Source organism: Taudactylus pleione, unplaced genomic scaffold, assembly GCF_031769625.1.
Source record: "Taudactylus pleione unplaced genomic scaffold, aTauple2 ptg000053l, whole genome shotgun sequence".
Taxonomy (NCBI): domain Eukaryota; kingdom Metazoa; phylum Chordata; class Amphibia; order Anura; family Myobatrachidae; genus Taudactylus; species Taudactylus pleione.
Window position 1 is genome coordinate 29487784 of NW_028284455.1, and position 24609 is coordinate 29512392.

General features: G+C 42.1%; 1 protein-coding gene across 3 annotated transcripts in view; it reads right to left on the reverse strand.

Annotated features, from left to right (window-relative positions):
- The window catches only part of OSBPL10 (oxysterol binding protein like 10), a 534391-nt gene that overhangs the window by 345255 nt on the left and 164527 nt on the right, over nt 1-24609 (reverse strand). For all 3 annotated transcript variants that reach the window (XM_088463527.1, XM_088463519.1, XM_088463516.1), the window contains exon 2: nt 13290-13465. In XM_088463527.1, coding sequence (XP_088319653.1) covers nt 13290-13465 — 176 coding nt within the window. The remainder of the gene's footprint in view (nt 1-13289; nt 13466-24609) is intronic.

Here is a 24609-nt window from a genome sequence, read left to right on the forward strand (position 1 = left end):
TTTGCAGTCGCCAACAATGCGCGTTCCCACATGGACGATAAAGATATCTTTCATTGTCCATGCATGTAGGCCAACTTGGACGATATCATCAACTTTGCTGTTCAGAGATGTGGCAGGATGATTTCACTGTAAGATATCTTTCAAATCGTTGGTGGTACAGATAGTACCGTGTTTATGCACCATAAATGTACTGGTAGTTTACAATGTCATTTCCTAAAGGACTGTGCACTTAGCAGGCTATGGGCCGTAATCAATTAGATGCGAAACACCGAGATCCCCGAAAAATTATCGCCGATTGCGTCTTTTCGCCTGTCGGAAACTTATCTCCGTATCTCTGTAGCAGGTGAAAATAAGTGCAACATTTTTAATTTGGGGTGCAAAGGTGGGGAAACCACTCAGAACCCTTGGGACAGCCCCCCAAAGGACAACTGCGTCAAAAATTTCCAGGAAAACACATAACACCCCAAAAAAAGTACTTATATTTTGGGTGCGGAGGGACAAATTCAAAAACTAGCAAAATAAAGTTCTGGGGGTGCTCTAAGAAGGGGCCAAGTGGTTTTGGGATTGCAGGTGCTTTTAAGACAGAGGAATTTCACTTTTATTAAAACTTCACTTTAGAGACATTAAAAGATGCTTGCACCCATTTCAGGTACCCAAATTTGCCAGGACTACTTATTTACTCCAAAAAATACTGCTTTATGCCATTCTTCACCAAGAAGCTAATTAGAGGCAATTGTACCAACTTAAGTACCCCAAACACTTTTATTAGGATTAATCAGGCACTACTACATTCAATGTTTCTGCATCTTTTTTGCGGGGTTCAGATTGATTTCCCCAATTCTGACACCACTTCATGCCTGTTCTGACTTCGCGTGTCTCCGTTTTCGCATCTTTTGGAATTTAATACGGTGAATAGCGGGTACACACACGATAAATTTCTGCGGCCAAAAGACGCGATGTAGGTGAAAAGTCCGGCAGGCGGAACTTTATAGCGGGTGCGAAACTAATTTAATATCGCCCTATGTAGGAGTACTGGTGTAAAACCAAAGTGTACGTCAAAATAAGGTCTTCTGTCAGCAAATGGAAAAATAATTATTGGCTACTTCAACATGGACCGTCGGAATTCCAAATAAAAATGGAATTCAGTCCATCTAGATGTTGGGAGCTGGGAACAACACCATTTTCCAGTGCAGTGCAACACCATTTTCCAGTGTAGTAGCTCCATTTTCCACCATTTTCCAGTGCAGTAGCTCCATTTTCCACCATTTTCCAGTGTAGTAGCTCCATTTTCCACCATTTTCCAGTGTAGTAGCTCCATTTTCCACCATTTTCCAGTGCAGTAGCTCCATTTTCCACCATTTTCCAGTGCAGTAGATCCATTGTGCTTACTTGTAACTCTGAAGAATTTCAAATAAAGGGTCCATCCAATGATCAGGCACAGTGACAGCTACAATCGTAGGTAATCAGCGATTGTTATCTGAAGTCTTCTGCAGAACATTACTCCTGATGTGCTACTTTATTTGAATTATATATTTAGGTAATCAGCAATTGAAGTCTGCTGGTGTCTTATAATATTTTATTGTGTATAAATTGCCATAAGTACTATCTCCAGTCTTTAGATTGAGTGTAGGCATGATTGATCTTAGGTTTAGTATTGTGCTACATGTTTGTTTAAGCCATTTTATTGCTAGGTCTGTATTGGCTGGCCAGTGGGGGGTTGTCATTAATTAGGGTGCACACTTGGCTTTATCACTACATAAATATCATTCACTAGGCTGTTAGCCTCGGCTGTAGTTAGAAGATTCATAAGTGCGGATTTCACAAGTGCAAATTAGATTTTAGGGAAAATGTCAGCGTTACACCGGCATTCAACCGAAGGAAAACAGAAGGAGAACATTTCAACATACAAAACTAAACTGCAAACAACACTGCATATGGACACCTCTGGATCATCAAGTGTGAGTTCACTACCCCTTCACAACAAACACCTGCTGCCTGCATAACAATGACATGCAACACTGAACTCCTTGTTTGATCATTGTGAAGACATTACGTCACTAGCTACTATTTGTGCTGCTTCTCTTTTTTTTCACTAAAAACTAAATTCTATAAATTCTTATTTGTACCAATGCCAAGTAACCTCTATAACCTTGCATATACAGTCTAATTTACCATTGCTTTTTGTCTAGCCTCACAACTTTGAACTACTTTTTTTATTACTCATTTTCAAAACCCATTAGATCACATATATTCCCCTCAATAAAAAAAAAAAAAAAAAACTTTTGTCATCAAGCATACATATTTACCAACAGTGTTTTGTCACCAGCAGTTTTACAAAACCTTTAACACTGATGTTCTCATACAGTACATACACTATTCCTACTTCCTGTTTTTCTCCCCCTTCTTACCTCATCCACACCATGACCATGTTTTCTTCAAATTCTCCCTTTACTCAGTGCCTCCCTAATCCTTTATTCTGCCCCGTTCCCACCTCTATCATTCCCCCCCGAGTCTGCTCCACTTCTTCCTCCCCTTCTCTGTCTGTATTCCTCCCCTCTGCTTCCCTCCCCCTCCTCTCCTGTTACTCCAGTTTCATTCTTTTCTTCCCCACAATGGTCCTACTACCCAACCACTAAGCTCAGCACCCACCCTCCTCTCCCTATCACCTCACAACACCTTCATCTGCATCACACTAAACTCCCTACCTTTCCTACAAGTGCATCACACCTCTCTTGCCTATTGATTACTTCCTCCCACTCCTGCCTCCAAGATCTCGCCCGTGCTGCTCCCTTCCTCTGGAACTCTCTCCCTATCAGACTTTCCAACCCTCTCTACAAATCTTCAAATGGGCTCTCAAGAGTCACTACTTCAAAACCTTCCAGCTCTCATCATAACCTGCTGCTTACATGCTTCTTCCTCACTGTCTACCCCTTCTGTGTCACCCCTGTCTATCTGCCCCTCCCCTTTTTAATGTAAGCTCTCATGAGCAGGGCCCTCTTCCCTCATGTGCTTTTCCTTCCCTCACTCATACGATCATCTACTCTAAACTCTCCACAAGGGCACTTAACACTTGGTTGCTGACGACCTGCTGCTTTTTGGAGTGATATGATCGCTATTGCAGCAATGTTTATAAACAATGTTCTTACTCTGTATTGTTTTGCATTGTAAGTCGCTGTTTTACGAGTTCGCTCATTTGTTAAAGTACTTTGTAAGGTGCTACGGAACCCTTGTGGCGCCATATAAATAAAGGATAATAATAATAATAATAATAATAATAATAATAATAACCGGCTACAACTTTCAACCAAACAGCAGACAACTGTCATTACAGCCAGTCCTTCCCTCTACTCCCATATCTCTTCTACAAGCATTCCTGCAGCTAGTCAAGATTTACCATAAAGGTAAAGAGAGTGCCATATGGTTCCTACATATTTAATAAAGTGTAATATAGTATGTTATATCATAATATACAGGTTGAATCTCCCATATCCAAAATGCTTGGGACCAGGGGTATTTTGGACATCGGAATATTCCGTATTTTTGAATATTTGCATACCATAATGAGATATCTTTGGAATGGGACCTGAATCTAAACACAGAATGCATTTATGTTTTATATACACCTTATACACACAGCCTGCAGGTCATTTTATACAATATTCAATCATTTTGTGGCTCAAACAATGTTTGTGTACATACATGAAATTCATTTATGTTTCATATACACCTTATACACACAGCCTGAAGGTAATTTTATACTTTATTTTTAATAATTTTGTGCCTAAACAATGTTTGTGTACATTGAACCAGCAAAAAGCAAAGGGTTCACTATCTCAGTCATGCTAAAAAAAATCTGTATTTCGGAATATATGGATATGGGAGACTCAACCTGTACCTGTGTACAGTACAGTATATAAGGTCCTACATAGTAAGAAGCCTAACAAAGCGATTCATTCCAAGTCAGTGACTGTTTCTTTGCAAGTGAGCACTGCCTGAACTGACCACAAATGCACACTGAAGGAATTCTTGCTGTAACGTTCTCCATTACATTGTGATGTTAAAATACAATTATGCTGTCAATTATCAACCTCTTATGGCTGCCTCGCTTAAGGTTGAAAGAAAGGCAGCCTCAACTCCCGGGGGAAGCTGGTTCTGCTGCACTTCTGTATTTAATATGCTACGTGTTAAGTAGAAGTTTTATGAGGTATTTCAGCCAGGAGAATCATTTCTCCATTAACACATATCATCATATTACTCTTGTTACTGGCTAAACATAGAATCTAATTTAACAAAACAATTTACATTTCTAAAAAGGAAAACAAACCATTGTTATCCAGTCTGGTTCCTGTAATCAGCAGTTTAAAAAGATGTCCAGATATTTAAATTGAAGGAATGCAATGTCAACAACAGAATAATACAAACTTCTTGAATTATGACATCACAAATGTATGTTACAAACCTAGGCAATTCTTAATAGAGGCTACATACATATATGTTATATTGTAAAATCAAGCTTAAAAGCCAAAACCCACAGCTCCTATACCATAATAATGAAAGGTTAATAGAAGTGTTGTGCAATTACATAATATTAAAGTTATCAGTATATCTGATGCCTTATGGTTGCCTCTCATTAAATGACTGACAGACCTGAATATGTGATAATGGTTAGATTGGGCCGGGTGTTACCATTATGTGAATCTAGGCAGATGCCTAGGGTGTAAAATGATTAGGGGGTGCCTAAAATACTGAATGAGTGACACAAAGTCATTAATCCAGAGTTTGTAATGCCCCCATGGTGACTCCCTCAGTGAGCACCAGCCTCTGACATGACAGCTTATAAAGTTGCTGCTGACTGCTGCTCCTCCATGCAAGTGTTACAGTTAAAGAGTGTCTCTTTGTTATGATGTCATAGTCACGCACTACACTTCCAGTCCAAGAAGGGGAGGATGCCACCCTCATCTTCTGCTGCTATGGTAAGCATTGGGAGTGGGGGCACAACATGAGGGGGAGACATGAGTGGATCTGTGTCACAAAAGGTGCCACCTGCCCTTTGATTAGAGTAGCAAAATTGCCAGGGTAGCGGGAAATCTCTAAAGAATGGGTTGTCATTTAGATGTTTGTTTTTTTTTTTACAGTACTTCTGTTGAGGATTGAGGGCAATTGGGGCAAACATGCCAAACTGCCAGCACAAAAACCCATAATTAGGAGAAATTAATAAAACCAGTTCTGTTGACCATCTATTAGTCAACTTTGTCGTACACTTGACGATATACAGCACATGTGCGATCATTACATCTTGTTAGATGAAAAAGTTTACATAGCATTACAAAAGATAATGGGATTGTGCTGTGTCACCTGATGGTGTAATGGAATACAAAAATCTGATTAAACCAATGTCACTATATAATTTTTTCCTTCTCCAATACTTTTCTTTTACAGCAATCCAACAAATGCATGGGAACTACTAGTATTATCAGATCTATTGTGGGGGTAATTTGACTTTCATATTGAAATCAATCAGATCACAATTCATCATGAGTTAGAGGGCCCTTCAAAAAATATATTAAAATTAATTTTATTTATTTCACCATCAGTCTGCTTTTTATTACATAACATTTGGGGAAATAAATAATACAGAACCCCCCCACACACACACAGAGGATACAATATTCTGGGAGTTTACATAATGGAATAATAAAAAATAATAAACAGGATAAAAGTTAATGATCTGTAGCCTTAATTTGTACTGTTAGAACTTACAGAACAATAGGGTGAACCAGAACTTTACATAAATGATTCAACAATCAAACAACCAAAAAAAACTAAAGTACATAACCATGAAGCTTGGCCACATGTGAATCATAACTCAGAAATGCTTGGTAGCCTAAGCACATTGATTATGCACTCTTAAACTGACGCTTAAAAGAATGTGGGGCATGTAGTATAATAATAAAACATACTGTATTGGAGACTTCCATGTTGACTTAACGTATCCAGGAAAGAGCATACGCGCACGCAGGGGGGGGTTCTGAGTACCTAGAAACCCCCCCTGGCCGCCGCTCCATCACTGCGCAGCTAAACATAATTTATTTTATTTTTATTAAAAGGAGCTGCAGGAGTTCAGGCAACTGTGCCTGCTCTTAGACTGGCAGCGGCTGGAGCTGGGCTTTCTGACTGTAGGGGGAGCTGCTGCAGCAGAGCGCAGCTCCTCCTAGGAAGTTCTGATGGGGCATTGATTGCAAGTGGGTCAGGCTGAGCTGCCGCCGGGTGACTGTATTCCCGGCGCTTTCTCCTGGACCTGGAGCCACAGTTGAAGTTATGTGGGGGGTGCCCAGTGTGGGAGTAGACGCTGGCGGGGGTTTACTGCCAGTGTGGGGGTTACTGCCAGCGCGGGGGGTTACTGCCAGCTCGAGGTGGGGGTTGTTCTTTAATAACTGATGCTGTACTTGTTTGCCTGTGCTTATGTTTTTTTGTGAATGGGGTGTGTGTGTATGTATGTATGTGTGTCAGTGTCTGTGTTGGCATGTGTGTGTCTGTGTGTAGTCTTTGTGAGTGTCTGTCCAGGTTAGAGTGTGTCTGTGTCAGTGTGTGGGTGTCTGTTTGTGTGTCTGTGTCATTGTGTGTGTAATGCCAAAGTGACTGTCCATCATCCAAATATATGTGTATATATATATATATATATATATATATATATATATATATACAGGGCTTAAAGTGGTCCTGGAGTGGTGGAACTCATCTCTCACACACACACTGTTGTGTATAAGAAATGGTAAAGTGAATGGCCGGGGGCCTCCTAGGTACCCAGAAGCTTTGAGGACTGTGACAGTGTAAAATACATTTTAGATGCTTTTTTAGCACTCCTGCCATCAGCTGAGACTACAATGTTAGATCACTTAAAAAGAAAAAAAAATGTTCTATGTCATCAGTGTCATTTTTCTACCATGCCTCCGAGTTTTTTTATGGGGTCCCCACAAACTACTTTATGTCACTTGGATGCCCAATGTTTTTTGCAACCCCTATGTATTGCCTTCGCTTGATTCTTTCCTTACCTAGATGCTGGTTTCTCTGAAGAAATTGAGCCTCCCTAGGCAGACAGTGAGTGGCTCTCTGTCTGTGGGACTCCTGTGCAGGGACTTGGTGGAGGTGGAACTAGTTCCACCTACCATTAGAGGTGATGGAACTCAGTTCCATCCCGTTCCTGACCACTTTAACCCCTGCATATATATATATATATATGTATATACTAAGGATACTGGATTAAAACCTCTATACGCTCCTGCCAATACCTTCTAGAATTGACGCTATTTGTGTACGCAGTCATGCAGTAAATAAATGCCTTCAGACTTTGAGAAATGTGTTTCCAACGCACAAAGGTTATTATTCAACATAAAAACAGTAGGTTACACGCTGTGATCTAAAGACAATTTAGCGCAAAGAAATCATACAGACCCAAGGTACAGTTATACATATGCACGCGCACTGGGACCAGTTACCGGCATCAACAAGAAACCTCCATCATCAGCATCAGCAAGAAGACTCGCACATTTATACCCTTACCGGGAGAAGCAATACAACAGAAAAGTTTGGCATGGTTCCATTGGTTCCCAGTGCGGGTGCATCTGTTACAGGACATTTAACAGGTTAATTCAAATGGACACAGATCAGCCTCCGACAGCCTTTTGTCTCCTTTTTCCCGCCACATGTAAATCTAAGCTGCTAACATTACAAAGAACATTTTGCTGTTTTAACTCTCTACAGTCCATAAGTTGAGAATGCATGTTGCGATCTTCTCACCGATGACACCGGAAACCGCTACCAAACATGGTTGGCTTATCATGTACTAAACCTTAGATATCAACTAATCTTTATTTCACAACATTAGTAATAACTGAATAAACTTTGAATATTACACTTTGAAGCTATGGAACCTTTTATGTGAGTGTGCAGTGTGTAAGTATGAGGGGTTTGGGAAAAGACGCTAGTTAGATTTATGTAGTGAGTACTTTTAACTTGGGGAAGATGTGTACGCATGCAGCTAATAAACAGCGTTCGCGTACAGGATATTATCCATTCGCTAATGTGCTTATTTAATGTGCATATGGGATATGGGGAGATATGCGTTCGCATAATGCTAATAATAGCATCGCCGTATGTACTTAAGTGTGAGTTTCTCTAAAATGGCGCTGGACGGCCATTCGCAAAATGGCGTCGTGCAGATTCTTATTTTTAAGATGGAGTCTGGTTGCCATTCGCAAGATGGCGTCGCTCCAAGCTAATTTTTACACTGATTCTGTCTCAGCCACTAATCCAGCTTCGACACTATATATATATATATATATATATATGACAAACAAGAGGCGTCACTCCAAGACCTCTAAAGATAATAAAGCCGTGTCTTTAATACATCGACGTTTCGGGGACTGCTACCCCGTCATCAGGACAGACATCGATATATCTCCACAGTTCTGCTGGCACTGTGAACAACGCTGTAACAACTTGATCCTGAGTCAGAATCCAATATCATACACCTCCAAAAAACAAACGGCACTAGAACACAGGTGTAAAGAACAATAGCATGTATTGTAAAAAGATCAACAGTTTGTATGGTCCTGACTACGGGGCGGCAACTCCGAAACTGTTGATCTTTTTACAATACAAGCTATTGTTCTTTACACCTGATGTCATGACGTCTCTCCCATAATGCAGAGCGCGCCAGGCCGGGAGGAGTGACGTGCGGCTCCGGGAGCAGTGGCTGGAGTGTGGATTCAGGTAAGTGCATTTTGTTTTTTTTACTTGTGTTGTGTGTCTACACATCGGGGGGCACCATTACAGGGGGGGGACCACTGCTGGGGGCACCATTACAGGGGGGGACCACTACTGGGAGCACCATTACAGGGAGGGAGCACTACTGGGGGCACCATTACTGGGGGGACTACTGGGGGGGACGACTACTGGGGGCGGGGCACTACTGGGGACTACAACTGGGGGGGACTACTATTAGGAGGCACTGCATCGGGAGGGGGGTGAACTACTACTGGGTTCACTATATAAGGGGTTTACTACTAGGGGACTACTACTGGGGGCACTGTATAAGGGGCACATTGTTCCGCAGGCCTAAGAGCCTTGACACACTAGCACAAAGCAGAGCACTTAGCGGGCTTTGTGCTGTGTCTCAGCCGTTTTGTGCTTTGGGTCTGCGATGAAGACATAAAAAAACAAAAACTATTTAAACTATTAAAGTGATTACATTTTATTGAAACTTAAACTTGATAACATGTTCTTCCAGAAAAAGTACAATTTATATGGTTATTTTTATGTTATTGTATAATACAGCCCTGCCATATGCCAGATGGAGAACACTTTGTGTTTCATCTAACCAGATGGAAGCATCTTTAAAACAGTTTAGTTATTAATTATTAGGTACATGTAGTGGTTTTATTTCCTATAGGAACATAGGACCTGATTAAGACCCGGTCGCAAGCGCTAAGCGCTCGCAACTGGGTCAATGGTGGCCCAGAGCGCATGCGCACGACGGAGCCGGCTCTGTCGTGCGCATGCGCGAGACCCGGATAGCGACGTGCAATGAGTCGCTCCGGGTCTCGCACCAAAGGGGGCGTGCTGGCGATGTTGAGTGACAGCACGCCCCTTTTGGTGGGCGGGCCGGGGAGGTGGCTGGCCAAACGGAGGCGTTCCCATGTGAACGCCTACCGTTAGGGGCCGGCCCCACTGACATCACTGGGGCCGAAATCTCTCTGGGGCTTGCGGCAACGAGACCCTACCACAAGGGTCTCGTCGCAAGCCCGATGGTCGCGATGGTCTTGACCATCGTGACCATCGTCCTGGCCACTCGTTATAGCTGTGGGTGGTCAGAGCGACTGGCTCTGAATCAGGGCCATAATGCCTTAATAAGCTGCCTTTTTTTAATAATTAATATTGTATTTTTTATTGGACATCTGACAATCTTTTAGTTATACAGTATCTGCTTTTTATTAAAAAAAAAAAAATTGGCACAATATGAATTAGACTGAGAAAGTTGGCAGCTTATAAGGATTTGATGGATCAAACAAATCAGGTAATAGAACATGTTCAAACTTTTATTTCAATATTCTTTAATTTGGCAATCAATATTTGCAAATCCATCTCAGTCTACTACTGTATGGTAGGAAAAGACAAATTAAAAACAATAGGTACAAGGGGTGCAGCTGCTACGGGGCCCAGAGCTGAGGCGGGCCCATCTTCCTTGTCAAAGTTACATATGTTATATACATTTTTCACCATTGGCTGGTTCATAGGTGCCCTTACAAACTTTTGCTATGGAGTCTTCAAATACCTAGATATGCCCCTGCTAAAGCATTATATTAACTGTATGCATTCTAAAACAAACACATAATAATATATTATTATTATTAATAATAATTATTATAATAATAACAACAACAATCTCACCTCACACACAATCCTAGGACCTTGACCCAACTACTCTCTTGAACAGACTTACCTAGAAGCAGTCTAAGAGCCACATATGTGATATTAGGATGGAGTATTATGAAAGGCTACACAGACTGCAGAAATCCATTGATTCTGAAGCAGTTTTTTTATAGTATGCTGTACAGTCCCAATAATTTGATGATATGTTAAACCTACTAAATTCTTTATTTCCACAAGAGGCAGAAGAAAAATAATTAGCAATCATTTGCAAACATTTTGTTATCAGCCATGGTATAGTGTCGCATTTGACATTTTTGATCAATTTTGTTATTTAGTACACTTTTCTACACTCATAGATTATGTATAAAGCTAGGTAAACTCCTCACTCACAATCCAACAGTATTTATGATTTTCTGAGAGATAAAAAGATCTTCAAAACATCCGATTTCCAGTGTACACTGAATTATCATTCCGATCTGGACAATTATATGTCCTGGATATTGTAAAAGGTGACATTCTCAATGAACTTTCAGGCAGAAATGTCAGACAGATCACGCACACACTGCAAAACATACATGATCGCGGCTCATCATTTTGGATGTCGTGGAGCAGGCCAGGTCAGATGAGCAGATCCAATTTAACCGATAATTGGTCCTGGATGAGTCATCATGTCAACATGAAAATGTCAACATGGCCGAACTGTCGACAAGCTCAGCATGTTGACAGTGAACAAGTCGATATTCGAAATGTGCACATGGATTATATGTTGACATGATGAACTGTCCACAAACAGTCCCTAGTGGTCTAGCAGTGTCTTACCTTGTTCTGACGACTTCAGCAGCTCAAGCGTCATCTTCTGGGTCCCGGGGCCTAACCCTTCCCATTATGGCTACATACCTTAACTGATATATTCCAGGTGTGGTACAGATCTGTCCTCACTATTGCTGCAATCGTGCAAAATAGCCCTTCTCGGCACGCCAGGTCCCATGCGACTCAGCTTGCGGAAAGCATCTTTTTCGCCTGAAAATGCAACTTGGTTGCAAAAGGATGCGTTATAACCACTTCAGGTGACACTCTGGTATCAACATTCTGAATGTCGGCATTATGTACCACACCTGGAATATATTAGTTAAGGTATTCAGAACGTCAACAATGACATAATGTTGAAATGTAAGAATGTCAACAGCCTACTTTAAGGTTAGATATGGGTTAGGTTTAGATTAGAGAGACTGCGATTCTGGTTCGATAACATGCAGGGCCGGCAACAGAAATCTCAGGGCCTGGTACACTGATTTCTCTGGGGGCCCCACCTTCTCACCACCACATCCCTCCCCTGCATGTGTAACATGTGATGCATGATAATGTTAACTGAAAGATATACCAGCCTTTACATAAAGTAAAAATACACTATGGTTTAGCACACTGTTTCTCTGTCACTGAAGATGCAGGCTGTAGTTCTTGTCTGCCATCTCTTCCAAGGTCTTCTTAATGACAGTGCAGTGGATGCCTCAGAGGTAGGAGGGATGGTTTCTGCAGTCAGCTATCCTCAGTCTTCAGCCTCTCATCACCTTCCTCAGCCTCTCATCACCATTGTCAGCCTCTCGTCACCATCCTCAGCCCAAAAGTCCCTCATCACCTTACTCAGCCTCAGACCCTCATCCCCATCCTCAGACCTTAGCACCTTCATCAGACCACCATCACCTTCCTCAGCCTTCAGCCCACAACCCCTTTCACCATCCGTAGCCCCTACTCCCGTCACCTTCCTCAGCCCCCAACCCTCTTCACCTTCCACAGCCCCCAACCTCCTTCACTTCCTTCCACCCCAACCCTCTTCACCTTGCTCAGCCCCCAGCCCTTTCACATTCCTTAGCCCCCAACCCCCTTCACTTTCCTCCTCCCCAGCACCTTCCTCCGCCCCCAGCCCCTATTACCCCAGCCCCTCACCACGAAGTGACCTATAACATCACGCTGCCGCATTGCGACTGAAAGGTCATGCCTGGGCCAGGCTACTAGGGAGCTGAGTGGCGGGTATGGGTCCTAGCAGCCAAGACGAACTGGCTGGAGAAGTGAGTCCGCTGTCCGTGTTCCTGTTGTGTGCTTGTCTGGACCTCGGGGTGCAGTACAGGTGTACCCTTAGCCCCCCCTGTCACCGGGCCTGATGTCCATGCAAAATCACATCGCTGACATGCAGACTGTGAACACTGACAATGTTGACATAATATAGCACACCCATCACTGATCAGTTCAGATACCACTAACAAACTGAATTTTATCTTACACTTTATAAGGACATGAAATCTAATTTTGTGAAAAAACAATTAGATATAAATAATTAAATCTCATAGCGTTACTGATTGATTATCAAAGTGTATAGATAAACAATTAAGTGACCATACAGAATGTCAGTGATCTTTTACTTTTAGTGCTCCAAGGCACACAAACAGCAAGTATTCCTAAATCTAAGCTCCCAGCAGTGAATTTCATTATATTACAGAGAAAAAGCTTTTCTTGGGTTGCTTAATAACTTTCTATCAGTCACTCTGACAGTGGGATCCCTTCCAAAAGGTAATGGAGATGAGAGAGGGAATACAGCTCTTTTTACCATGAACAGATGACAGCCTGGACTGTGCCAGGCAAAATTACATCTCCCTTGGGTTTCCAGAAGATACACTGGCCGCACATCTACACCTAAACTCAGCAGAATCCTGTAAGTAGTGACAAATGCACAAAATATATCATGACAGCCCAGAGAGCCAGTAAAATAAGCCAATGTGCAGGGCAGAAAAGGAAGTCATCTGAACTATGGCTGTATAGAAAAGGAATCTGAAAATAAAAGTTTATTTATCCCATGACCTTACCTCTCAGTTTATACACTTCTCCATTGGCAGAATATACAACTATCATGTTGGGTGCCTCATCGCTTAGAGAAATCACTGATGCGGCTAGAGACAAGAATCCTCTGGGTTTCTGATTTTTGCTTGCCTCTGTGACAAAATACTGTAGGATCCCAGAGTCATAATCCAGTATAAAATATCTAAGAAAAAATCAGAACAAGAGAAATAAAATTATTGTACATACTCTAAATAATACATACTTTATGTATTAATGATGTAGTGCTTGTATTTGCACTAAAATATTGGAAGAGTCAATGTAGTAATGACAATCAGTGTAAATCCTAAAAATGACTAAGGAAAAATGGAGTTACTTTAAATCTAAGTCATATTCCACAAATATTTAAATTATGTTATAAATAATCTTGAAATGATGCTAATGACACAAAACTGACATAGTTCAGTTTAAGACTAAAATTTAAGGGGTCTATTTACTAAGCTGTGTTAGGTGATAAAGTGAACGGAGGTAAGGTACCAGCCAATCGGCTCCCAACTGCCATCTCACAGGCTGTGTTTGAAAAATGACAGTTAGGAGCTGATTGGCTGGTACCTTATCTCCGTTTACTTTATCTCCTAACACAGCTTAGTAAATAGACCCCTAAGTCACTTTATATAGTCAGTAAACAGTTATTGTATACAAAGAAAAACACCCAAAACAATACTGCATAATTAAAGTGGTTTACATAGGTAAAAGCAGTGTCGACCATATTCCGTGACAAAGAGAAATCATTCACCGCCACATGGACCCCATGGTTAGAGCATTTCAACTCACCTCTACTGCTCTGTAATGCTTAATGACCCTTTAGTATATTTCATGTCCCTCATCTCACTATTTAATGATATATGTTTACAAACTCCTTCTTTCACTTTTAGCAAATAGTGGCTTGCAAACCCTCTTGCAACCAATTCTCCAGTCCAACCCCCTCTCTCCCTTAGCCTTTCGTCTTTTCCCTTATACCTTTTATATTAATATTTAGTACAATGTCAGCAGACATGTGAGAGCCTTTTGTTCTTTTCATTTATATTTATTTTGAGCAAACCCTCCAAATGTCCCACTTTTAGAAACCATAACCATGGGCTATACCAAGTGACCACCAAAATATCACATTAATGTATCTTCTTAATAAGCTTTGATTTGATGGATGTCAGCTAAAAATAATAATCCTCCCCGTACCAAAATGCAATGTACTGTCCATTCTTCCTTTGCAAAATATTTTGCATGTTTAAATCAATTTGTAAAGTGTGTTTATTTTGTTGTGTTATATTAGCATATGTGTTGGTAATTCATGGGGAAAACACCATATTAAACATATTTTAAGTTACTATAAGTTCATATCAGTGAGCAGGAGATTATCTTTCTGCATTTAGTGATTGTTCAAATTGCACCTGTCATTAGTTTCTGTCTTCAGTGCTGTATTTCAGAGCAACTCCTGCCAAATAAAATGGCTCTATATATGTTCCGCAATAAACTAAGGAAGCCATGGAGCCGCAAATACAAAACTAGAATTTACAGGCTGTAGAAAACTACGTTAAACAGCAACATAACAATAGTAATCTACTTAATTACAAGTATATTATAGCTCTGTTCTATAAATAAAATGTATTCTGTTTTGTGTGTTACATTATGTAGAGTTCCTATTTTCTGTTTTTTATTACTCTTCCTGCACCTTACAAATTCCTGGCCTGTGGCAGCTTGTGCTGTGTAACATCCCTTTATTTTGTCGGCTTTGACACTACTGGCTTGCAGGAATCCTGGTTAGTATCACTTGAGCAAGAAGTGTTCTCTTGTGGCCCCCTGATTTTGTTACTATCAGGCTAGGCCTAGTACTGCTAACAATATGAAGGAGGGGCACACAAATTTTTTATTTTTAAACTAAAAAATAAATAAAAGAGCCCAGTGCTGCATGGATCTCACCTGTGCAGTACTATAAGAGCAATACAGTTCTGCGGTGGGATCATCCGTTTGAAAATGGGTTCAATTTCAAACGTCAAAAGGACCTTTTTAGTGAATACAGTAGTCCACTTCAGTCCGCCTCAGTCCGCTGCAGACCCCAGTGGTTTGAAAGCACAGGCAACACCACCACTTGCTGATAGTCTGGATTAAACTCATCACATATACAATGTCTTCCTGAGTTTGCTTTGAGATGTGATGTTACTGTTAGGTTGTTTTTTTTAACCTTGGCAATCTCCTACAAGTAAGAAACTCCCCTCATCACAGGTGTACAGGTCTGAGCCTAAAGCCTGCCATGTCTGTTCTGGGCCTCATCAAGGCATCAGTAGTTCTCCTATATTTCTCCTTTGATTTGCTTAATGTTTGACAATTTGCTAAAAACTTACTAATGTCATTTATATGTGCATACGAAAAATGTGGCACACAGGCTGCAGATTGAAAGCATTAGTAAATAAACTCCTTAGTGGTATATGATTAGCTCCCTAATCTACAATTGCTCATTTATATGTGACTAGCACATTGAATCGTTGACATATGTATTGGTAATCACTGTTCCCAAGTGACCATTATTTATTTTCAGTCAATATTTCACCACATAGACACTGAGAAATCCCATCAGTATGCCCCCATTTGCTCTGATAAATTCCCAGTTGCCAATACTCCTTATGGAATTCACTTTCATTTCCTCTGCGGGCTACATTTCATGTATTAGTTTGTTGGCACTTCATGCTCAGTTGTTGCCTTTCCATATAGTACTTGACACTGTAAGGTGATGCCATGCACTTGTTCATTTATTTCTGATTCCTTCTCCTCCTTCTTTCTGGGTAGAAATATCCTGGATAACAGCTTTATATATTTGCCTGTTTGGTTTGTACTACACTGATAAGTGGGATACAATCTCAGGGGCTGATTCAGCTGCGCTGCTGATCGCAGATTCCCGATGGTTAGGAATCTGTGCATGGTCCGGACCCGTACTGCGCATGGGCAGTACGGGTCTATGTGACTGCATGCAGTTTGGCAGCAGACTGTCAGTGATTGACAGTCTGCTGCCATTTCTGGGCGGGGAGGGGGTGGCAACTGCCTCTGTTTCCTCAACACGGAGGCGTGTCGCTGCCATTCGGGAGAAGAGAAGAGGCCAGGATCTCCATCGGCTGACATAGATCTCCTGTCCTCTTTTCCTGACCTGCGATGGCCGGCCTGCGTGAACCCATGGTCATTCAGCTGGCCGAGGTTGGCCATTGACGCAGCTCAGATCATTAATGCATGCAGTAGGCATGACGCTTCCTTCTGCATAAACATAACAGCAAGGAGGGAACTGCAAAGCTGCTTGTGCGCGGCTTTGCAATTCCGTCCTGTGCTGAATCAGGTCCTCAGCATCATCATCTGCAGATGTGGTGACGCCTCCGCCAGAGGGTTTATAACTACATGTTCTAGTGGCCTGTGATCTATTTAAACCACATTTCTGGTATCATACATGTAATTATAGAACGTTTCACATCCCACTAATATACCCAACACTTGTTTCTCATTATGGGGAAGATGTATCAAGTTTTTGAATGAGATAAAGTGGAGAGAGATAAAGTGGCAACCAACAAACTCATTTTACAGGCTGTGTTTGAAAAATGACAGTTAGGAGCTGATGGTTTGGTACTTTATCTCTCTCCACTTTATCTCTTTCCAAGGTTTGATACATCTCCCCCTATGTGCATAATTAATGTATGCTGATTTAATGGTACATCACACAGGCTTTGGAACTGCCCTTTTAGTGGTCTTAGAAATATTTGTGATGCATTTGCTTACATTCCATAATCTTTATTATTTATTTATTGTTCTGTTTGCTTGGATATGAGTTATTTGACAGTCTTAAAAGCTTTTGAGAGCATTAGGAATCCAGATCTATTCTGTGTCCTGTTTGAGTAAGGTTCTCAAAGAGTTGTGGCTTGTGTTTAACCCCTTACATAATTTAGTCAAGCAGTTGAACAGTCTCTAGTATATTTCCAGTTTCTTGACAAGGACTTCTCCATGACTGGATACTTATTCTCATATTTCGCTAGTTTTATACTCTCTCATTTTATTATATAACCAAAATCTGACACCTTAGGTATAGCTAATACATTTTGACAGAATTAGGTTTCAGTTCTTTTTATTTACAGCGGTGCCTACAGCTTTGCATAGTCTTCCACCCTTGTTTTCCCATACACTAGGACAGTGGTTCTCAAACTCGGTCCTCAGGACCCCACACAGGTTATATTTTCCAGGTCACCTAGCATGTGCACAAGTGTAGCTAATTATTTCTCTTGTGAATCTGTGAGGAGACATGGAAAACCTGCACTGTTTGGCAGGGCTGTAACTAGGGTAGTGCGACCAGTGCCATGGCACAGGGCACCGCAGGGCAGGGGGCGCTGTTTGGGCCTGTCACTTTTCCTGTTTATTATCATTCTCACTTGTAGCTTCCTCTTCTTCTATCCCCAGCATCTCATGGCCTCCCCTATCTCTTCCCAGGCTCTTCCCCATGAGGCCATTGCTCTTTTTCATGTGCACTATCTTATGTCCCTACTTAAAAAATGGGGGGGGCGCCAATGCTATCTCACCAAAAACTCTAGTTATTGCTCTGCTATATGGGGTCCTGAGGACTGAGTTTGAGAACCTGTGCACTAGGATGTATTGATTACATCTATTATTTCATAAAGCTGGTGTGGTATGTGTGTAAATCTCTACCTCCCACAGCCCAGGTTAGAAAAGTGCTCAGTTACTACTGATGTCATCCATCAATAGTTGCCTGTATCCAGAGTAAGCATATACAACACTGCAGCACTGTTCTCCTGCCAGTTTGCATGAGATGTCAGTCAGTATTGCTAGTGTATAATGCTACCTCATTATAATCTAATATTGGTCTCTTGGGTCGCTGCAGGTACTCTGCATAGTATTTGATTCATTTTCCACTACAGACATTTAATGCATGCACTTGGATGCATCTGTAACCTTTTGAATTATTCCACTAGAAGAGCTACATGAGATGTTCATATTGTGCACAAATACCAAGTTTAACAAGAGGACCACAATCTACCCTTGGGGAAGTCGGCAGGATCTGGGAGTCTGGTCTATTCTAGGAGAGCACCCCGAAATCCTGGAGTCTCCTGCACATTCAGAGTAGGAATATATGGCTATTAGTGCTCAGAGGATTGGTTCTCGAAATAGGTCCTCAGGACCCCCCGCAGTTCACATTTCCCAGACCACCTGCTGTACTAGATGGACTGTAACATTTTAAAGCTCGAAATGCAAAAGACAAACTGTTTGGGGTACCGACGACCGAGTTTGAGAACACTGGTTTACAGTATAGTGCTATAGAAATGTAGCCCTGCCATTTAGTTTGTCCTGGAAGTAATGCAATCATACATAAGCATATTTAGGGTGTAATTACAGGTAACTGAATTCATCCCAGCAAGCCAAGAACAGAAAAAATAGAAAAAGGATGCGAAAAAAAGAGAAAGTTTAAGAACTGCAGCACCACTTATGACCAGAATGTACAACCCTCCCATTAAAACAATGGATAGCCATCATAAAGTGTCCATCACACATTGGAGTTGTTGCCGCCATCACAACATGTATACATTGCAAGTTAACCATTCTATGGTTTAATCATCGATGGTATGCTCGTGCACATGCATATTGGACAGCAGAAAGGAGCTCTCTAAGTACACAGAGTTTCTCCTTCCTGGTATACACAGCAGGAGTGGCGCCAGGAACCATCGGAAAGAAGTATGTGATAGTGGCAACCATCCCGATCTTAGCAATGAATGGAAAAAGCATCTCTACCAGACCAGAAACATTGAAGGTTGCCAACCATTGGTTCCCAATTGCCATCCCTAATTCATACCTATTACATGTATACCACAGTGTAGTTTGTGTACTTTAATGAAGGATTTATACCATACACCATGTGCTATGTTCATTTGGAATGAATATTTGAATACGTACATTGGGCCTCATTCAGAGTTGTACTGTATTTGCATTGCTACCGCATCTTTGGACTCAGCAGCGATGCAAAATATGCTAATGCCGCAGGAGGCATCTGAAGGCATTGCAGATACTAGTGCTGCGTCCGAAGATGGAGCATCGGATCACCATCGGACAGCCATCTGAGTAAGCCTAAGCTTACTGAGAATGGCTGCCTGAACTCCTATGCCTGGGCTAGGAAATCAGTGTCGGAAGACGCAGACCCTGGCCTTTACATATACAAAACGGGGGTGGCAAACTCCCATTTGATAAAACGACCACCGTTACCGCCCTCGCCCCCAAACGGCCACAGCATGTCAATTATACTCACAACCTAAAGTGCTGCTCTTTCCATTCTAAACAGTCTTATTTCAAATCCTTACTTTTCCAGGTCCTCCAATCCTCATTGTCTCATTCGTCACTTTCAACTCCCTCTTCTGCCCACTCCCTCATCTTCTCCCCTCTTCACTCGTGGCCCTTGACTATGCCACTCACTTCACATCTAAAATGTAAACAATATTTGAGGACATCACATCCCACCAGACCCTTAGCACCCCATCCCATTTTTCCCACCCTTCCTCTCCCCATTCCCCCCATGCACTTTACCAACATGAACTACTTTCTCCTCAGTATCTGGAGATGAAGTCATGGCGCTAACCCGGTCTTCCCCCCTATCCACCCTCCCCCTTGGCCCTATCCCCTCTCGCCTCCTCCACTCTATCTCTCCTGCTGCCTGTTCCCATCTTGCCCATCTTTTCAATCTCTCTCTCTCATTGGACTCTGGACCTCATTCAGAGCCGGACGCTATTTGCGGACGCTCGTTCATAAAAAGGGGCTGGCTATTTAAATTAAGCGCTCGCTCTTTGCGGTCTGTTGACGCCTCTATGTCTGAACGAGCGAACAAAACATGCGCTCGCTATTTAGGAAAAAACGCCCCCTGGCCGCTCGCATCATACGTCATCTCCGCTATATATTAGATTAATCGAGTACATCGAAAGGCGTCTGAACTGCTCGCAGTGCTTGTGGTTGGATTTTCCTACCGCAATCATGCGAGCAGTTCAGGCTAAAAAACAAACAAGTGACATGGTCGATGACGCTGCTTTGTTAATGATGCACACCCTTAAAACGCCCGTTTTGACCGTTTGGCACGCCTGCGTTCAGATCTCCACTCCCCGTTTTCAAGCACCTTCCCCTGTTACCACCCACAAACGCCTCACACTGTCACTCAAATTAGCAGGCATTCGCTATTTTGCGAGCACACGATTTCTGACCGCACTGACTGGTTCGCGCATGCGTACTAAAACACATACGCATGCGCAGTTGTGCGAACATCGCTCGGAACGAACGAGCGGCCGCTTACGAGCGGCTCTGAATCAGGCCCACTGTCCCCTCAGTCTCCTCTCATGACTCCACTCCCCCCACTTCCTCTGCCAGTAGGTATCCCGCAAGGTTTTGTTCTTGGACCTCTCCTATTCTCCTTCTATACATCCTCTTTAGGTTAGCTAATCAGCTCTTTTGGCCTCCAATATCATCTCTATGCTGATGACCTCAGATCTACCTCTCTTCCCATGACCTTTCACCCTCTCTCCTCACTCGTTATTGTCTATCTGCTATTACCACTTGGATATCCCAGCACTTTCTTAAACTTAACATGTCCAAGACTGAGATGATAATCTTCCGACCCTCGCGGAAACCCTCACCTCCCAAAATGTCTTTATCTATTGACACCACCACCATCTCTTCTATCCTGCAAAGTCACTGTCTTGGAGTCCTTCTTGACTCCTCCCTCTCCTTCAAACCACACATCCAGCACCTCTCACAGTCCTGCTGTTTCCAACTAAAAAATATTGCCAGGATTAGACCCTCTCTCACTCTGGAGGCAACTAAGACCCTCATCCACTCACTGATCATCTCCAGACTGGAGTACTGCAACCTCCCCTAAGCTGGCCTCCCTGACTCTCACCTGTCCCTGCTACAATCTGTCCTTAATGCTTCTGTCCAGCTCATCTTTCTCTCTAAATGCAGTACAACTGCCTCCCCTCTCCTACAAGCCCTTCCCTTCAGAACTAATTTCAAACTTCTCAGACTAACTTACAAAGCCTCACCCAATCCTCTCCTTTTTACACTGACCTCATCTCCCTTCACACTCCCGCCCACCCACTTCGCTCCACCCATGAAGGCCGCCTCTCCTCACAGCTGATTACTTCCTGCCACTCTCGCCTCCAAGATTTTGCCCATGCTGCTCCTCACCTCTGGAACCCTCTTCCTATCAATCTCTCTACAAAACTTGAAACAAGCTCTTAAGACCGACTTCTTCATCGAAGTCTTCCAGCTGTCATCCTAACTCACTGTCCCATGCTCTTTGCTCACTCTCTCTCTACACTTGTTCACCCCTGTCTACCCCCTCTTTTAGACTGCAAGCTCTCCTAAGTAGGGCCATCTTCCCTCATATGCTGTTCCTTCCCTTGCTTCTACCACCATATCCTAACCTCTGCCTACAATTACACCCATCAATGTCCATGTTCTGCAGTGTTCTGTATTGTATGTCACTTTTGTCACTGTTTTTTTTTTTTGCTCTTACTGTTTCAGTTTTTGTACTGTGTAAGGTGCTGTGGACCTCTTGTGGCACCATATAAATAAAGAAACATAATAATGCTGTGGCTTAGGGGGGCACTGATTGGCACATGCGCAGGATTGCATCGATCGGCCACCGTCGGGTTTGTGTACAGCTCTGAATCAGGCCCATCATACGTATACCATGCATGCAAGAAAAATGTGACATAAAGGGTAGAATCAGGTGAATGAAGCTGTAGTGTAGGTAGGTTCCTCCAACACACATAACGTAATGTCATAATTCATATCACTCAAGGCATATATGTTTTAAAATAACAGATGATTCAACTATATTTATCTTATTCCATTTATATTTGATATTGGTTTCATTGATATTTTTTTACATGTAATGCTTTTTGTTGCAGCCACAGTCTATTAGATTGTGTGGGAATGCTATGGTATCTTCTGGAACCTGTGATATCAATAACACTTCTGAACAAAAAAATATTTTATCAGATATCCCATCTCATTCTTACTTCTCCTAAACCACTGGAAAAAAAGATCAGCCTGAGACATGTCCAGACATTTACACAGAAACGAAAAAGTATTTTAACTTCTATTTTCTAGACAAAAAATTTCAGCAGATATAAAATATTTGTAAAAATGATCTGGACAAGCCTCTTGCCTTTTCTCCGCTCAGACACAATTGCAGTGTGAAAGCATATCATAAGCATTACCCTGTCATGGTTAGTTGAACAAGCAAAACTAATGTGCCTTTGCAATATCGATTGTACCGTCAGAAGAAAAGCAGACAATCACAAAGGAGAGCCTTGGTTTTAATGTTAATGCTGTTTCTATGCAAGTAATCAAACATATATTTTAAGGTGAACAAAAAAGAAAATGGAGGAATAAAAACCTATCGAGAATCAATGGAATAGTTTCATATTTTACGTTCCAGTGCCTTTATGAACTGGTTCAGACGCACCATGACATATCAGCATGCAACAGCTGTCACTCAAACTCCCTTTGGACAAATTGATAGAGAAGTGATAGCGCCAAATAGCCTATCCAGGACCAAAGAGAAACACAATCCAAATCTAGTACAATAATACATTTATTTGTGGTAAAAAAAGAGGACAAATGTCTAAATAAGCAATTATCTCAAAATGACTAAAATGATCCTGTACTTATATAATATATAGTGCAATATCATATTAAAAAAAAACATTTTCAAAGTACTAATATATTCAATGGTTACAATAATATATTGTAGGTAACTGCGGTCACCTCTTCTACATGTAGAATAATGAACAGATAAATTCAATAATAAGAATATATACAAACAATATGAACAACAGAAAAAAATTAATAAAAACAAATACAAAAATTAAAAAAACAGGTTTGATGTATGTGCAGTATTCGTTGTATATTCCACAAAATCGTGAGAGTAAAAGTCTCTGATTAACTCTATAATCTCCCTTGTTCTCTATATGCAGTAAGAGATACCAAGTAGCAGCTCGTGTCAATATTGCATAATAATCACACAGAGTAACCAATCTGGGTTAATTCCTGTTACTCTAATGAGAAGTTCTTGGCTCTTATCGGGCACCTGTTTCAATGCAAATTTCCATATTATATGGTAGCAAAGTTGTAGGGAAAACCGCAATCCTCTAGTTGTAAACTAGCACATCTAATGGTCCAAAAAAGCCGGACCTCGTAATTGCCATGACATCATACATGCCTACCCTCCCGGTTTTCGCGGGAGGCTCCCGATTTTTTGGGAAACCCCCTGCACCCCCGAAAGGGTAGGCAATTCTCCCGCATTCTGCCCACTTCCTAGTGAAGTGGGCAGAATTAGGAGAATACCCGCGGCAATCGCGGGTCTCCGTGAAAGGGGTGGGGCTTAAGCTGTGATTCGGCATGAATCACAGCATTTGGCCCCGCCCCCTATGTAAATTGTGCCCAATCGTGGCAATTTTACAGCGAGGGGGCGGGGCTTAATGACGCGAATCGTCAAGCCCCGCCCCCGTCGGCCCCCTGCTGCTTCTCTTACCCGAGCTTCTCCCGGGAAGAGAATATTAAAGGTAGGCAACCCTGCGTGACATCCGGCTAACAATATGCGTGTCAGGAGAGCCGTTGCATGTATAGATGTCTGCTCACCTGATGTAAATACTTCTTAGCGGATGCTGGGCTCCGTTGTTACCCCCTATGTCAGCCGACTCTTGTGACTTAAAAGTCCGCCGGTCACCATCTCACCACAAGGGGATGACTGGTGCCGCTCGTGAAGCCAACCTCTCGTCCAGCGAGATGCGGCTAGCAGCGTGTGACCAGCTGACCGTTCCACAGTCCCGGACTCCAAGTGATATCCGGGAGGAGGGTAACAGGAAGGCAGACGGATGGAAATCCGTGTCCAGGAGCTGGTGTCTGCAGGTATGAATGTCAGAATAGTGGTTGCAGTTATATTCAACACAGCGTAGGGAGCTTCCTTACAACATCAGAGGTGTAAAATGGAAACAGGGACCTTCTGAAGAAATTCTCACAGAGAAAGAAACGCGTTAAGGGTGTCCCTACTTCCAGACATCCCCATGCAAAGCAAACCTGGCAAATAGTTCTTCCAGTGGGGTCTACTGTTTTCGCTATAGAAATTGCTTATCTCATTTTAATAAACAGACCCCCAAAACCAGAAATGTCACATCAACTTGCAACCTCCTGTCACTCAGTACTGGCCACTAATATAATAATAATAATAATAATAATAATAATAATAATAATAATACTGATTTATAA